At 45.4% G+C, this 16,586-nt stretch overlaps 1 protein-coding gene across 1 annotated transcript; it reads left to right on the forward strand.

The window, feature by feature from the left end:
• Window positions 1–240: 240 nt before the first annotated feature.
• LOC129855690 (trafficking regulator of GLUT4 1-like) lies at window positions 241–16,081 on the forward strand. Its single transcript, XM_055923615.1, has 5 exons — window positions 241–569; window positions 6,607–6,858; window positions 8,586–8,872; window positions 9,408–9,540; window positions 14,896–16,081. Exons 2-5 carry the CDS (start codon window positions 6,690–6,692, stop codon window positions 14,910–14,912), a joined length of 606 nt encoding a protein of 201 aa, XP_055779590.1. The 5' UTR covers window positions 241–569; window positions 6,607–6,689; the 3' UTR covers window positions 14,913–16,081.
• Window positions 16,082–16,586: the final 505 nt, after the last annotated feature.

A 16,586-nucleotide genomic window follows, 5' to 3' on the forward strand; every position in this document is an offset into this window, starting at 1 on the left:
TGAACCAGCGACAAAGGAATGCTTGAGGCAGTATGCTTAGCTAAATTGGTATGTGGACGGCGCAAGTGGCGCAAGTTTGTCTACTATTTCCCCATCAGCAAAATAGACCCTGAGAGAAAAAAAAGGGTAAGCGGGGTGAGAGAGAAAAGCGAGCAAAAGCATCCTATTGCATGTGCTGCGCCGATTTCTCCCTCTCTCCCTTCCTTTCTACCCGCCTCCGGGCATAGGAGTTTCCTGTCTCCCCCTCCCTCTCCTCAATCTTGCAGCGCGGTTGAACAAAAGAGAGAGAGAGCGAGAGATGAGGTAGCAACATAGCAAGCACAAGAGCGCAATTTGACATCCCCCGGCGTGGTTTGTAGCCTAATTTGACCGTTACCGTTTACCATAGCCTGTATCAAAAGAAAAAGACAATTCGACGAATTCTGGGTGGAGATTTTAATCGTAGCCTACTGAACTTGTGTCATATTTTCAATTTTTTACTACACGTTGCATTTACAGTAATATTTGGAATTGTGATCAAGAAAAGCAAAATGTTAAGGATAATGTTTCATGTCACTCAATAAGATCAGGTAGGCCTATGGGATTTAGTTCATATTTTGCTATCTGTGGTGTACAGTAGCCTATCTGTAGTGTACAGTATGCACTGCATGTGTGGTTTGAAGTGGGTGTGTCATCATTGTGTGTGCATGCAGACAATGGCGCGCGCATGTGTCTGTGTGAGAGAAAGAGAATGAGAATGCACCAGTAATTTGTTCATTCTGTATTTTACTCCTGTACATGAGAGAAAGACCAAGCGAGGGTGCATGTGTATTTATGCCTCTGTGTGTGTGTGTGTGTGTGTGTGTGTGTGTGTGTGTGTGTGTGTGTGTGTGTGTGTGTGTGTGTGTGTGTGTGTGTGTGTGTGTGTAAGGCAGCCATGCATTTATGTCTGTAGGCATCTTTATTATGCATTCAGTGGTTTTCCAAACAGATCTATGTTAGTCTGCATAAGTCACGTAGCATTCTAATACATATTTTATCGTCTTTACATAGAATTTGCTGGAATTTACAGTGTTCCTGCTTTTTTTGTTGAATTACATGTGCAATTCACCGCAAGTCCTTCTCCATATTCCACTCCATCCCTCCCTCTCACACACACACACACACACACACACACACACACACACACACACACACACACACACACACACACACACACACACACACACACACACACACAGGTCTAGGTGTGCCAAGATCACCTTTTCCGTGATGTGCTCATCCCCCTTTCCTCCCCTTCTCTCCTCCATCCCCTCTTCATTCTAACCACATCTCCTCTACATCTCCTCTACTCTACGATCTCCTCTACTCCTCTACTATCTCCTCTACTCCCTGCATGAATGGCAGATCCTTATATTTAAATGTCATCCTATTGTACAATATTTATTATAATACCCATTACATTTCCCATAGAAGTTCATATTTTCACAACATTCATCTTTGTAAAGTGGGTTGGGTGGTACTTAGATTCGATTTTATGACTCAACAACTCCTTTTAGCGAGGCCGAACCCTTTTTATAAATGACATGTACATCCTTAATTAGTGTCTCAGCCAAACTGCAGACCAGCCATTTGGTTTTTCGATAAAGCTGAGGGACGGGAGCTGGAGAAATGTAACCGCTCTCAGATTCATAGATGGAGCTATGTTGAGCCCAAATGGATACACACAGTATACTCTAACAACCAGTGGCGGTTCTAGCTTGTATGGCTTCCTGGGCAAACCCCCACTTCAGCCCCCCCCCCCCCCCCCCCCCCCCCCCAAAAAAGCACCATTCTGCACTAACTGTAATTTTTTTTCATACATTTGGAACAACACAAATAAATAATAACATTTAAAACTCTAAAAAAATATATACAAAAATAAGATTCAAATATCAAAATAAGTAACCAAAGACAAATAGAAACAAAATTGTGTTGATTTGGCACTCGAGCATCAATACATGACCCATCCCCCAACCCTGTCAACAAAGAGTCAAGACTAAACCAATTCACCTTGGTGGTGTGCAGACTAGGTTTATATTATTCTTAACGATTTCGCACAAACCAGAATTTTTTTTAACAATATGTCTGTGAAACTATATATTCGCAGTATTATGAATGAATTGTGGCTTATTTGGTATGATTTCGTAGTGTGACTGATTTTACTAATTGCATTAGTACTGTACAAAGTTAGAGGTGGGCTATTTGATAGATTCCTCGCTCCCCCTACATTGGGCTTCCAGTGGGGAGACCTGAGGTCAACATACCCCCGCCCCATCTCGTATTTCTGAGTGGGCAGTTGCCTGCCTAGCTCACAAACTAGAATCAGGGCGCCCACTCCGACAAGGTTAATTGACCCACAGTCCAACACGGTGACATGATATTGACGTGACGTGCAAACGAGCGATAGAAAACCGGCAAGATGACGCCCTGGGCGGCTGCCCATGTGGCCTATACCTAAATCTGCCACTGCTAACAACCCTGTAAATGGAATGAAAGTATTTACTAAACAATTCATTTTCAGGTGTCATGGTGTAGAAGTACGGCCGGGAGTCAGTCAAAGGTACCTTGTCGGCAAGCGCATTGCACTTAACGTTTAAAGCTAATTGACGCTAGATAGCTGCATTCCCCTTTTGTTGGGTTTGCGAGATCAAGTGCGCCTAATATGTGTTGTCTAAAATAAAATAGACTGTAGGCTATATGCATGAGCGGATAAGCCCGGGCAGTTGTCTTTTCAAGGAAATTAACTTCCGAAGTATGACAGGCTATAGTTTAGGCTCCTACTTTGTCTAGATATTAAGTATTGGTAACACATTTATTTGTCTCTGCCTGCTAAAAGTTATGCAAAACGTAGTTCAAGTGAAGTGCAAGTGTCCAGCCTCCTATTCTATTTCACCCCAACTCTGTCTCTTTCAAACTACGTCTAGCCTATTGGCTGATATAGCCCAATAATACTGGTAGCCTAAGCCTAATATAATGGACCACGTCACGCGGTGCCGAGCAATTAACCGAAATTTCGTTTTTTTTCCTCATATTATTAAACAACTAATTGACCAACGTCGGTTCAATTACATAATTCCTTTTTTTGTGAGCTCAACGCGCCGTTTCTCTAGAGAGAAATCCTATCAAGCACGAGAGATATCAAATAAAAAACGCAGCAGGGGATTTAGTTTTCAATAGGCAAATATTAAACCTAGTTCAGCGCACAAAATGTGGTAATTAACTACAATGACCAGAATCCATTGCGCATATTCTTCCTGGCAGACCCACACAGACCGCATGGGAGAGGAATGTAGTCAACACAGCAATGAGAGGGATAGAGAAAGTTCGGGAAGCATAGTTATACTACCCGATTGATAGTTGTAGCAGTCTTGAAAGTATGCCATACCTACTTCGATGAACTACTAAAATAGTGATTTTATCAGCTCTGCAGCATGGGCAGATGTGCAACCAAATGATCACGGGGAACGTGGCTCGTTGGGGAGCACAGAGACAATGTTACACCATGCTCAAACCGCGCGTACCCACATATATTTAGTTCCCCCACCAAACGTGATCACTGCACGCAGGTTGAAATATCTAGAATTCATTAGGCCCTTATCTATAAATGACTTAAATGTTAAATGTTAAATCTATGGATTTCATATGACTGGGCAGGTGGCGCAGCCATGGATGGGTCTGGGAGGGCATGAAACATGGGACCAACACTTTACATTTAAATTTTTGTTTGATCGATTGACTATGACTTTTCAAATCACCCAGCAATGCTATCTAAAGAGTTAGCTCCAAGTAAATATTGCAATTCTTCAGCCATTCCTGAACCTGCGACCATCAACCAAAACGAGTGATCCAATGATTCTGTCTCTGGCGTGTTTGAATGAATCCCAGCCTTTGTCTGTTCGATATGGACTAATCCTTATTACGTCTAATCCTCACTCTAACTCTTATTCAAAACGATAAGAGGGTTGACAGAATTGTCTTAATGTCAGATTTGGTCAGTCAAGTGACTGTGATATGTGGTTGTCTAACTTAGGTTGTGTAACTTGTGTAAGGGAATAGGGCTACGTAGGTGCGATGTAACCTGTCGGAAGACTTTGGTCGCATCCCAGGCTGACTACATTGCAGAAGTTGCGTTTCACCAACTAATGGCTGCGTGCCACATCATCGACTGGGCATTCAGGCATCAGATTGTTCTATTATATGATGTGGTTAGCAGATATTTAAAACACCTATCAAGGCGTTGTGTAGTCAGCCTGGAACCAAAGGCTGAGAGAGGTATGCAGATAGGAGGGGTGTGGCATAAAGGTTAGAGGGGTAGGGCTTGGTGGGTTTGGCGTATCTTAAGGAGGAGTCAGATAATTCATGACATCCTACAAGGGAACTGATATTTTTACATTTCCTGTCATGGTCAACAGTTAGATATTGTGGCATTATAACCAGGGGTTGGTACCACATAGATCGGATTTTCTTTTTACCCTGTTTTTTCAACCCGTCCAGTTGGCAGAGGCAATACACCTTTTGGGGTTGTAGTCTGCCATTTATAGCTGGCAGGCACAAACTGGAATATGTTTCTAAGTGACAGAGTGAGGGCTTTGCATAGGCAGTTTGTTGCGATTTATGTGGGACTGGGGGAAAAATCCCGGAGCTTAATAGAACGTTATTAACCGTTTACCATGCATTTAAAAATAATGGTTCTGTTTCGGAACAGTATTAGACCACTTTCGTTTTTGGTTTGGGTTCTGTTCCTCAAATAATTTCCTTTTTCGGTTTTCTTTCTTTTCCCTGAACCGGTTCCAACCCTTGATTATAACACAGACTAGTTATAAGAGAAGTGCCTTTTCTTCTGCCATTTACTCTGTATAACATTGCAGGTCTTCAGTCATAGCCTACTCCTTGCTGTGTTATTGCTTTATTGTATTGCATAGTTGTAACAAACTTGTTCTCTTCAAAAAAAATCCTCTCTTTAAAGAACATCTATCACATTCCCAGTGGCTGTCATACCTACAGTGGGGAGAACAAGTATTTGATACACTGCCGATTTTGCAGGTTTTCCTACTTACAAAGCATGTAGAGGTCTGTAATTTTTATCATAGGTACACTTCAACTGTGAGAGACGGAATCTAAAATCGGAATCTAAAATCTAATCAAAAATCCAGAAAATCACATTGTATGATTTTTAAGTAATTAATTTGCATTTTATTGCATGACATAAGTATTTGATCACCTACCAACCACTGTATGTGGAAAGATATTCTCATTGGTCAGTCAGTTGGTTGCTACCGGCAACAGTGTATTATTAACAGAGCAGGTACAAAGTTTATTGGCCGCAGTCTCTATGGACATCCCTGTCCTCTATGGACATACTGGTTTCACTCATTTTGTTGTGTTACAGCCTGAATTCAAAATGGATTAAATAAATAAAAATCTCAGCCATCTACACACAACAACCAATAATAACAAAGTGAAAACATGTTTTTAAGAAATGTTTGCTAATTTAGGTATTCACACCCCTGACTCAATACTTTGTAGAAGCACCTTTGGCAGCGATTACAGCTGTGAGTCTTTCTGGGTAAGTCTCTAAGAGCTTTCCACACCTGGATTTTGCAGCATTTGCCCATAATTATTTTCTGAATTCTTCAAGCTCTGGTTGTTCATCATTGCTAGACCACTATTTTCAGGACTTGCCATAGATTTAAGTATATTTAAGTCAAAACTGTATTTCAGCCACTCAGGAACATTCACTGTCTTCTTGGTAAGCAACTCCAGTGTATATTTGCCTTGTGTTTTAGGTTATTGTCCTGCTAACATGTGAATCTCCCAGTGTCTGGTGGAAGGCAGACTGAACCAGGTTTTCCTCTAGGATTTTGCCTGTGCTTAGCTCTATTCCGTACATTTTTTAATACTGAAAAAATCCCCAGTCCTTAACAATTACAAGTATACCCATAACACGATGCAGCCACCACTGTGCTTGAAAATATGGAGAGTGGTACTCAGCAATGTGTTATAAGGACGGATTTGCCCCAAACATAACACTTTGTCTTCAGTACAAAAGGTGAATTGCTTTGCCAAATTTTTGTAGTATTACTTTAGTGTCTTGTTGCAAACAGGAGGTATTTCTTTTAGTATTTGTATTCTTTACAGGCTTCTTACTTTTCACACTGTCAATCAGGTTAGTATTGTGGAGTAACTACAATGTTGATGCAGCCTCAGTTTTCCCTTATCACAGCCAATAAACAATGTAACTGTTTTAAAGTCACCATTGGCCTCATGGAAAAATCCCTGAGCAGTTTCCTTCCTATATGGCCCCTAGATGTTGCTGATCCGCCCCTCAGATGGTTAGCTGACTACGGTTTGGTAAAATGTCAAGTTTAATCTAAGCAGTCCCCCAATGAAGAAAGCCATAGCATCCTGGCTGGTTCCTGGTATAACTGTATAAAATGTAGACTATAGTCTACAGTATACCGTATGGTTGATAGAACATTGCAGGAGCTGTAGGACTTCCATGCTAACAAACTGGTCATTCGATAACACCACAATGCAAGTAACTGTAAAATGTATTATGTTCCTTATTTCCCCTGTTCATTTCAGTTGAAGAAGATCAAAAGTCCAATCAAGACCAATCATCAAAAAGGCCCAAACTACCAGTGAAACAACATTGTCCGCATTCCACCATGGCTTCCAACACCAGTGCTGCCCCCAGTGGAGCGGAGGGAGAACAGCAGCCGGAGCAGACCATCACCTCCCAGCCAACCAGCGCTGAGCACCAAGAGACAGCCCCTGACTCCAGCCAGTCGGAATCCAAAGACCACTTGGCAGTAATCAGCGAGAAGATGGAGACCAGTAAATAAATATTTGACAATCTCCCCCATATCGTCCTCCACCCTCGGCCCTCCCACCCTCTCCTTCTTCTCAACCCTATCCATCCCAACTTACAATTAACACCCCTCTCAACACTTTGAGCTCATCTCTGTTGTTGTGTTCTACGGCTCTACAAATGTTTGTGTTCTAGAGCTGTCCCCTCACTTCCCCTTCTCATTTCTCTGAGTGTCTGGCCCTGTCTGTCCAGGAATCACTTAAGACAGATGCATGATGTACAGATAGCTGCCTTCTCTTCAGCACCCTTTATTTTTTCAATGACTCAATCCCCACCTTCCTTCTCTAGTCTTTCAATTACACCCTCTCCCAAACTAAAAGTCAATTTAGGTTATTGGCTTGACCAGACAATACGTCAATCCCTTGTGCCCTTAAAAAAAAAAGTGCAGTAACTGCAATCAACTGTGGTACTTTGGACGCAGTATTTGCAATTATACTGCACTCTTGACTACAATATTTTTTTGTAAGGGGTTTCAGAGCCTTTTGAGAATTGTACAAATATATTGATTAATTACTGTTGTTGTCAGGTTGTGCAGCATAATTCAACAAGTGTGTCAATAACAGGATACCTTCAGATTAAAAATCAACACGCTCTAGAACAATTTTGAACTAATTAATTTCTTCCAAAATGAAGGAAAAGCAAGAGAGAGAGAGAGCTCTAGATTACACCTATCTATACATCAATGGCGGTCAGTGTCATCATGAGCATGGCCTTATTTCTATTACATTCTATTGTCATTCATATTCCATTCACCCAGTTCAATGTAACAGCGATAGGTTTAGGCTACTACATGATACTCAATTTTTTCCTATACCCATCATGAGGTTGCTACAACCTAGCCTGTGAATGAAAGTTTACAATGTAGGTGCACACAGGTTGAGAGAAACATTTGAGGAGACAGACAGTATCACATGGACAGACAGTGACACATTCAATAGCGCCTTGCACACTCTTGCCTGCATCTAGCTGATATAGGGTGTAATCATTAGTCCAACAGTTGCAAACCAGAGTATGTTTATCCCCATTTTGTTCCGTTTAAGAAACGTTTTTTTTACAGAATTTGCAGAATGAATACACCCCTGATCATGCGTAAACACAGTTCACTTTCATAACAGCCACGGATTATTCCTTCTCGCATCTATTCGCTCTCCTCCTCTGACCTTTTCCCTTCGCTTATGGACTTCAATGCACAACACATCAGCTGTATGTGACCAGGCGAAAAAAAACTTTCCAAGCCAAAACATACTATAAACGCTACACACAGCCCACATCATTCTCAAAATATTAGCTAAAGTAACATCATAGTAAACAGCTAATATAACTAACGCGTTAGTAAACCAGCTACAATTATGCAGTAACGTTACAGTGTACAGTCAGTAGTAAAATGAAAGCAATCAATCCAGCGATATTTAAGTGACAAGTAGATTTTGCACCACTCAAAACACAGGAAATAGATGCCTGAAAAAGACAGATCCTCAGGTGGGCGGGGCATGCATGTTGCTAATGGCAGCTTCTTGGCACTGTTGCTAGTTATCTGACCGTTCAGAATCATAACAACACACACCTTCCAGCCAACCCATCTATAAATGTTGAATCATGTCAGGATTCTCGATTTTGGTGACGAAACAATGAGGACATTCCTTCTTCCTCCCTCCTTCCTTCTCCTTGCCTCCCTCTACCCACCCTACCGCAGGTAATGGAATGTGTGCTGCCAACTCCTCGCCCACATCTTCCATCTCGTCCCCAAAGCGACTGCAACACGCCAAACCAACCAACGGCCGGGCACGGAAAGGAAGCCGCTCTGGGTCCCTGCTGGGTCATGGGGCAGGGTCTCCCAGGCCTTCCATCAGCCGTCAGCCCAGCACCGTGACAGAGGAGGACGACGGCAAGCCCCCTAGAGACTACCTAATATTGGCCATCCTGTCCTGCTTCTGCCCCTTGTGGCCGATCAACATCGTGGCTCTCGTCTTCTCTGTTATGGCGAGTGGAACTTTTATGTATTTGACATGTGGTTTGTAAGTGTTGTCTGTGAAGGAATGTGTGCGTGTGCATGCGTGCGTGTGATATCTAAGAAACACCACAAAGAAGGACACCTTAAAGCAGTGGGAGGCCACGGTGTGTTAGTGATCACCTGCTGGGAAATGAACAGAAAATGATGGCCAATGTTCTTGTCAGAAGAGATGGGACTGCCACCCACTGCTTTTAACCTTTTGTCTTCACAGTGTGTTTTGCCTATGTGTCTGTCTCTCCGTCTGTCTGTCTGTCTACCTGCCTGCATGGGTCTATTTGTGTATGTATGTTGAAGCAGGGGTATGTGGATGAATTACTGTGTGTATGTATTTACATGTCATGCAGTTGTCCTTTATATACACCAACTAGGGTCCCAAAGATTTTCTGCTTATTCCCTCCAGATTCCAGGAGTCTTCCAACCAGGATTTCTGGACAACCTGGGAATTTAGGGGAACTTAACCAGCATTTTGTAACCTAATCAATAACATTTCACCCTATTCTCCAGTCGAGGAACAGCCTGCAGCTGGGGAACGTAGACGGGGCGCGGCGTCTGGGCCGGAACGCAATGGTGCTGTCCATCGTTTCGCTAGTTGGCGGGGTCATCATCATCATCGCAGCCATCGTCTTAAACTGGGGAAGTGAGTGGCCAAAGTGGCTGAGCTCTCAAGTTCTTGTTGCGGTGCCGTTTTGGGTCTGTCGTTACGTGCAGCTTTTGTCTGTTTGTTTGTGTGTGTTCTATCTTGCTTTCGGTCATGTTTGTGCTTGATTTTTGGTGGTTGGTTAGGTTAGTGCCCTTTGTTGTACCTTTGTTTTGGGTTTTCTTTTCCCCATCTTTTTGATTTTATTTTTATTTATTTTAAATTTTATCCCCTTTTCCCCCCAATTTTCGTGGTATCCAATTGCTAGTAATTACTATCTTGTCTCATCGCTACAACTCCCGTACGGGCTCGGGAGAGACGAAGGTCGAAAGCCATGCGTCCTCCGAAGCACAACCCAGCCAAGTCGCACTGCTTCTTAACACAGCGCGCCACCAACCCGGAAGCCAGCCGCACCAATGTGTCGGAGGAAACACCGTGCACCTGGCCCCCTCGCTTAGCGCGCACTGCGCCCGGTCCGCCACAGGAGTCGCTGGAGCACGATGAGACAAGGATATCCCTACCGGCCAAACCCTCCCTAACCCGGACGACGCTAGGCCAATTGTGCGTCGCCCCACGGACCTCCCGGTCGCGGCCGGCTGCGACAGAGCCTGGGCGCAAACCCAGAGACTCTGGTGGCGCAGCTAGCACTGCGATGCAGTGCCCTAGACCACTATGCCACCCGGGAGGCTCTTTTCCCCATCTTGGCCGTGATTCAATCTGATTGCGTCAACAATACTCCATTTAAAGGTAATTTCCTATTGAGTTGACATTTGCCGAGTTTACCGTTAATGTGATTGATGGATCATTGCCTTTAAAAGCTGCATTGTCTACAAACGCGATCGGATTCAATCCCATATTTTATTTTTGTGCAGGTTGAAATTTATTGGCAGGAATCTTGTCCCGGAGACAGAGCTGAGCGGTTTTCGCTAGATGGGCCAGCCGCAAAGTCAAAATTGGCTATATCGTAAAAAAGCTAGGGGGAAAAATGTAAGGTTAGTCTTAGGCATGAGGTTAAGGTTAAGGTTAGGGCAGTGCCAGTTTACAGAACGGGAACACAGGGCATGTGCCCCTAGGCCCCCGACCTCCAAGGGGCCCCCAACCAAATTATTATTATTTCTTATTTTATTTTGGGTTTGGGTTCCCAAAAGATAAATTTACATTTAACTCATTTAGCAGACGCTCTTATCCAGAGCGACTTACAAATTGGTGCATTCACCTTATGACATCCAGTGGAACAGCCACTTTACAATAGTGCATCTAAATCTTTTAAGGGGAGGGGTCAGAAGGATTGCTTTATCCTATCCTAGGTATTCCTTAAAGAGGTGGGGTTTCAGGTGTCTCCGGAAGGTGGTGATTGACTCCGCTGTCCTGGCTTCGTGAGGGAGTTTGTTCCACCATTGGGGTGCCAGAGCAGCGAACAGTTTTGACTGGGCTGAGCAGGAACTGTACTTCCTCAGTGGTATGGAGGCGAGCAGGCCAGAGGTGGATGAACGCAGTGCCCTTGTTTGGGTGTAGGGCCTGATCAGAGCCTGAAGGTACTGAGGTGCCGTTCCCCTCACAGCTCCGTAGGCAAGCACCATGGTCTTGTAGCGGATGCGAGCTTCAACTGGAAGCCAGTGGAGAGAGCGGAGGAGCGGGGTGACGTGAGAGAACTTGGGAAGGTTGAACACCAGACGGGCTGCAGCGTTCTGGATGAGTTGTAGGGGTTTAATGGCACAGGCAGGGAGCCCAGCCAACAGCGAGTTGCAGTAATCCAGACGGGAGATGACAAGTGCCTGGATTAGGACCTGCGCCGCTTCCTGTGTGAGGCAGGGTCGTACTCTGCGGATGTTGTATAGCATGAACCTACAGGAACGGGCCACCGCCTTGATGTTAGTTGAGAACGACAGGGTGTTGTCCAGGATCACGCCAAGGTTCTTAGCGCTCTGGGAGGAGGACACAATGGAGTTGTCAACCGTGATGGCGAGATCATGGAACGGGCAGTCCTTCCCCGGGAGGAAGAGCAGCTCCGTCTTGCCGAGGTTCAGCTTGAGGTGGTGATCCGTCATCCACACTGATATGTCTGCCAGACATGCAGAGATGCGATTCGCCACCTGGTCATCAGAAGGGGGAAAGGAGAAGATTAATTGTGTGTCGTCTGCATAGCAATGATAGGAGAGACCATGTGAGGTTATGACAGAGCAAAGTGACTTGGTGTAGAGCGAGAATAGGAGAGGGCCTAGAACAGAGCCCTGGGGGACACCAGTGGTGAGAGCACGTGGTGAGGAGACAGATTCTCGCCACGCCACCTGGTAGGAGCGACCTGTCAGGTAGGACGCAATCCAAGCGTGGGCCGCGCCGGAGATGCCCAACTCGGAGAGGGTGGAGAGGAGGATCTGATGGTTCACAGTATCGAAGGCAGCCGATAGGTCTAGAAGGATGAGAGCAGAGGAGAGAGAGTTAGCTTTAGCAGTGCGGAGCACCTCCGTGATACAGAGAAGAGCAGTCTCAGTTGAATGACTAGTCTTGAAACCTGACTGATTTGGATCAAGAAGGTCATTCTGAGAGAGATAGCAGGAGAGCTGGCCAAGGACGGCACGTTCAAGAGTTTTGGAGAGAAAAGAAAGAAGGGATACTGGTCTGTAGTTGTTGACATCGGAGGGATCGAGTGTAGGTTTTTTCAGAAGGGGTACAACTCTCGCTCTCTTGAAGACGGAAGGGACGTAGCCAGTGGTCAAGGATGAGTTGATGAGCGAGGTGAGGTAAGGGAGAAGGTCTCCGGAAATGGTCTGGAGAAGAGAGGAGGGGATAGGGTCAAGCGGGCAGGTTGTTGGGCGGCCGGCCGTCACAAGACGCGAGATTTCATCTGGAGAGAGAGGGGAGAAAGAGGTCAGAGCACAGGGTAGGGCAGTGTGAGCAGAACCAGCGGTGTCGTTTGACTTAGCAAACGAGGATCGGATGTCGTCGACCTTCTTTTCAAAATGGTTGACGAAGTCATCTGCAGAGAGGGAGGAGGGGGGGGGGGGGATTCAGGAGGGAGGAGAAGGTGGCAAAGAGCTTCCTAGGGTTAGAGGCAGATGCTTGGAATTTAGAGTGGTAGAAAGTGGCTTTAGCAGCAGAGACAGAAGAGGAAAATGTAGAGAGGAGGGAGTGAAAGGATGCCAGGTCCGCAGGGAGGCGAGTTTTCCTCCATTTCCGCTCGGCTGCCCGGAGCCCTGTTCTGTGAGCTCGCAATGAGTCGTCGAGCCACGGAGCGGGAGGGGAGGACCGAGCCGGCCTGGAGGATAGGGGACATAGAGAGTCAAAGGATGCAGAAAGGGAGGAGAGGAGGGTTGAGGAGGCAGAATCAGGAGATAGGTTGGAGAAGGTTTGAGCAGGGGAAGAGATGATAGGATGGAAGAGGAGAGAGTAGCGGGGGAGAGAGAGCGAAGGTTGGGACGGCGCGATACCATCCGAGTAGGGGCAGTGTGGGAAGTGTTGGATGAGAGCGAGAGGGAAAAGGATACAAGGTAGTGGTCGGAGACTTGGAGGGGAGTTGCAATGAGGTTAGTGGAAGAACAGCATCTAGTAAAGATGAGGTCAAGCGTATTGCCTGCCTTGTGAGTAGGGGGGGAAGGTGAGAGGGTGAGGTCAAAAGAGGAGAGGAGTGGAAAGAAGGAGGCAGAGGAATGAGTCAAAGGTAGACGTGGGGAGGTTAAAGTCACCCAGAACTGTGAGAGGTGAGCCGTCCTCAGGAAAGGAGCTTATCAAGGCATCAAGCTCATTGATGAACTCTCCGAGGGAACCTGGAGGGCGATAAATGATAAGGATGTTAAGCTTGAAAGGGCTGGTAACTGTGACAGCATGGAATTCAAAGGAGGCGATAGACAGATGGGTAAGGGGAGAAAGAGAGAATGACCACTTGGGAGAGATGAGGATCCCGGTGCCACCACCCCGCTGACCTGAAGCTCTCGGGGTGTGCGAGAACACGTGGGCAGACGAAGAGAGAGCAGTAGGAGTAGCAGTGTTATCTGTGGTGATCCATGTTTCCGTCAGTGCCAAGAAGTCGAGGGACTGGAGGGAAGCATAGGCTGAGATGAACTCTGCCTTGTTGGCCGCAGATCGGCAGTTCCAGAGGCTACCGGAGACCTGGAACTCCACGTGGGTCGTGCGCGCTGGGACCACCAGGTTAGGGTGGCCGCGGCCACGCGGTGTGAAGCGTTTGTATGGTCTGTGCAGAGAGGAGAGAACAGGGATAGACAGACACATAGTTGACAGGCTACAGAAGAGGCTACGCTAATGCAAAGGAGATTGGAATGACAAGTGGACTACACGTCTCGAATGTTCAGAAAGTTAAGCTTACGTTGCAAAAATCTTATTGACTAAAATGATTAAAATGATACAGTACTGCTGAAGTAGGCTGGCTAGCAGTGGCTGCGTTGTTGGCTTTGTTTGAAAGTGTAGCTGGCTAGGTAACCTCGATAGCTGGCTAGGTAACCTCGGTAACTGGCCAGATAATTAGTCTAAAACTACACAATTGTCTTAGATACAAGGACAGCAAAGACAACTATGTAGCTAGCTAACACTAGCTAGCTAACACTACACTATTCAAATCGTTCCGTTGTAATGTAATAGTTTCTACAGTGCTGCTATTCGGTAGAAGTTGGCTAGCTAGCAGTGTTAGCAGTGTTAGCAGTGTTGACTAGCAGTATTGACTAGGTAGGAGAATGGCAGCGCGGCGTACGAAAATAGCTGGCTAGCTAACCGAAAATTACTCTAGACTCCACAGTTATCTTAGATACAAGGACAGCAAAGACAACTATGTAGCTAGCTAACACTACACTAATCAAGACGTTCCGTTGTTCCATTGAATGTAATAGATTCTACAGTGCTGCTATTCGGTGGCTAGCTGGCTAGCTAGCAGTGTTGATTACGTTACGTTACGTTAAAAAGACGAAAATAGCTGGCTAGCTAACCTAGAAAATCGCTCTAAACTACACAATTATCTTTGATACAAAGACGGCTATGTAGCTAGCTAAGATCAAACAAATCAAACCGTTGTACTGTAATGAAATGAAGTGAAATGTGATACTACCTGTGGAGCGAAGCGGAATGCGACCGGGTTGTTGAATGCTGAGCGGTGGGGGGCCCCTGGAGGTCGGTGCCTGGGTGTGGGTTTAAAATCGGAGTTTATGACTTTGTGGCTTGGCCAGCTAGTGACCACCCTGCAGAGCTGCCTCCAGGACAAGATTCATGCCAACCTGCGTTTGATGTGTCTGGTTCTTCATTTGCGTCCATCTGTGGCTGGTTTGAGTTAGACCGTTTTCAGTGTTTGTATTATATAACATTATTTATGACATCTTTGCAAACACCCTTGTGCTTTCTCTTTATTATTAGGTATAATCAAATCCTGAGGGTCACCATGGAAACCAGGAGCAAGATCGCAAGACAGCACACCAACAACCATCCCAACCAGACTTTTCCCCTTTCCTACGATCAAAACACTATTCTACAAAAGCGCCTGCAACCTACAGCATACCCATTTGACCCCTTTTTTTGCTGCACGATCATGTATGGCCTGTAATATGTTCTCTGAAACAGCTAAGACAAGTCTGTCACCTCTACCTCCTACACCTCGGACCCCAACGCTGCCACCAGTGGTGTAGTGCAGGGTAAACGTACGTAAACGTCGTTTACACACATTTTGCTCCAGTGTTTATTCACCTTTTGCAGACAAATGCATTGAAAGTATAGAGGGCGTTACTTTATTGACCGTCAACAGTGATCAGGAGTTACCCACCTATTTTTTGACCACTCGTCACTGGCTGCCACCATCACTCAGAAGGTCGAAAGCGTCATGTAGAACAACACTGAGGTAGGATAGACTGTGACAAACAGACTGGTTCCTCTGAATGAGAGACATGCGTCTAACGAGTCTAACTCTGGTCAACGATGCCATGATCTTCTGCAATGGTTGCTTGAGTCTCAAAATGTATTTAAAGTATCTGCATGATTTTCCGGGACCAGGCTGCTCCTCCCAGGCTGCTCCTCCCAGGCTGTTCCAATGTGACAAAACACAAAGTGTCTCTATTGTCGCCGGAAAGGACATCTGGTTTTCGCTCTAATGTTATTATTTCCTTCCACTGAATCATTCATCTCCAGTCAGTCCACACCTCTGTAACACAACCAAGGGATCCTTTTAACTGTGACGCCAAAACCAGCCCACCCTATAGGATAATGTTAAAGATGGCAAAGGAAGAGTTAGGGAGGGAGGTGACAGGGATTGGAATTGATCTTTGATAAATGTGAGGATGTTGATGGGGGGGGGGGGGCTTTTTCAGTTCTGAATTTGTTCCAGATTGTTATTTTCTGTGAAGGTAAGAAGGAGTTAGAGACAGATGGGACCATCTGTACTTTAATTTAGGGACACCCCTGGGGTCTCCATCTCTTTGCTTCATCGTCTTTGTTTAAAAATAACTGGAATCTGGGGAGAATGAGCCACTCTGGGTTTGGGATTGAGGCTGGGCTGGTAACTCATATGCTCTCTCAAACACACTATCTTACAACCCCCCCCCCCCCCCCCCCCCCCGCACATGCACAACCACACGGACACATACTCACAAACATCCATACACATAGTGTCAGAATGACTGATTCTCATTGGCTGAGAGAACAAGGGAGATAAAGAACAGGAGAGGAGAAGAGGGAGGGGAGGATTGGCGATAGCTGCATGGGCTGCAGTCCTTTGCTTGGCACAGATGGAGACAAAGAGAGTGAGAGAGTGTGTGTGTGTGAGAGAGAGAGATGGTATGGTGCTTGTTACTGATGCTGGATAAAAAGTCTGAGTATACTAGACTGGAAAAATGAAAGGAGCAGAGCTGGTTATAGAATAAACACAAAAGACAGGCGGTAATTTTAATTCTGTTGCTTACTCTTCATTTCCCCCTCCAGTATCCAGTATCTACCACCATATTATCTATCATTTATTGGTAATGTTATTTATTAATTTTACCTTTATTTTAACAGGGTGTCCTATTGAGACCAAGGTCTCTTTTGCAAGGGAGCTGTGCATCTTACAATTACACAAC

This window comes from Salvelinus fontinalis, chromosome 5 (assembly GCF_029448725.1).
Source record: "Salvelinus fontinalis isolate EN_2023a chromosome 5, ASM2944872v1, whole genome shotgun sequence".
Taxonomy (NCBI): Eukaryota; Metazoa; Chordata; class Actinopteri; order Salmoniformes; family Salmonidae; genus Salvelinus; species Salvelinus fontinalis.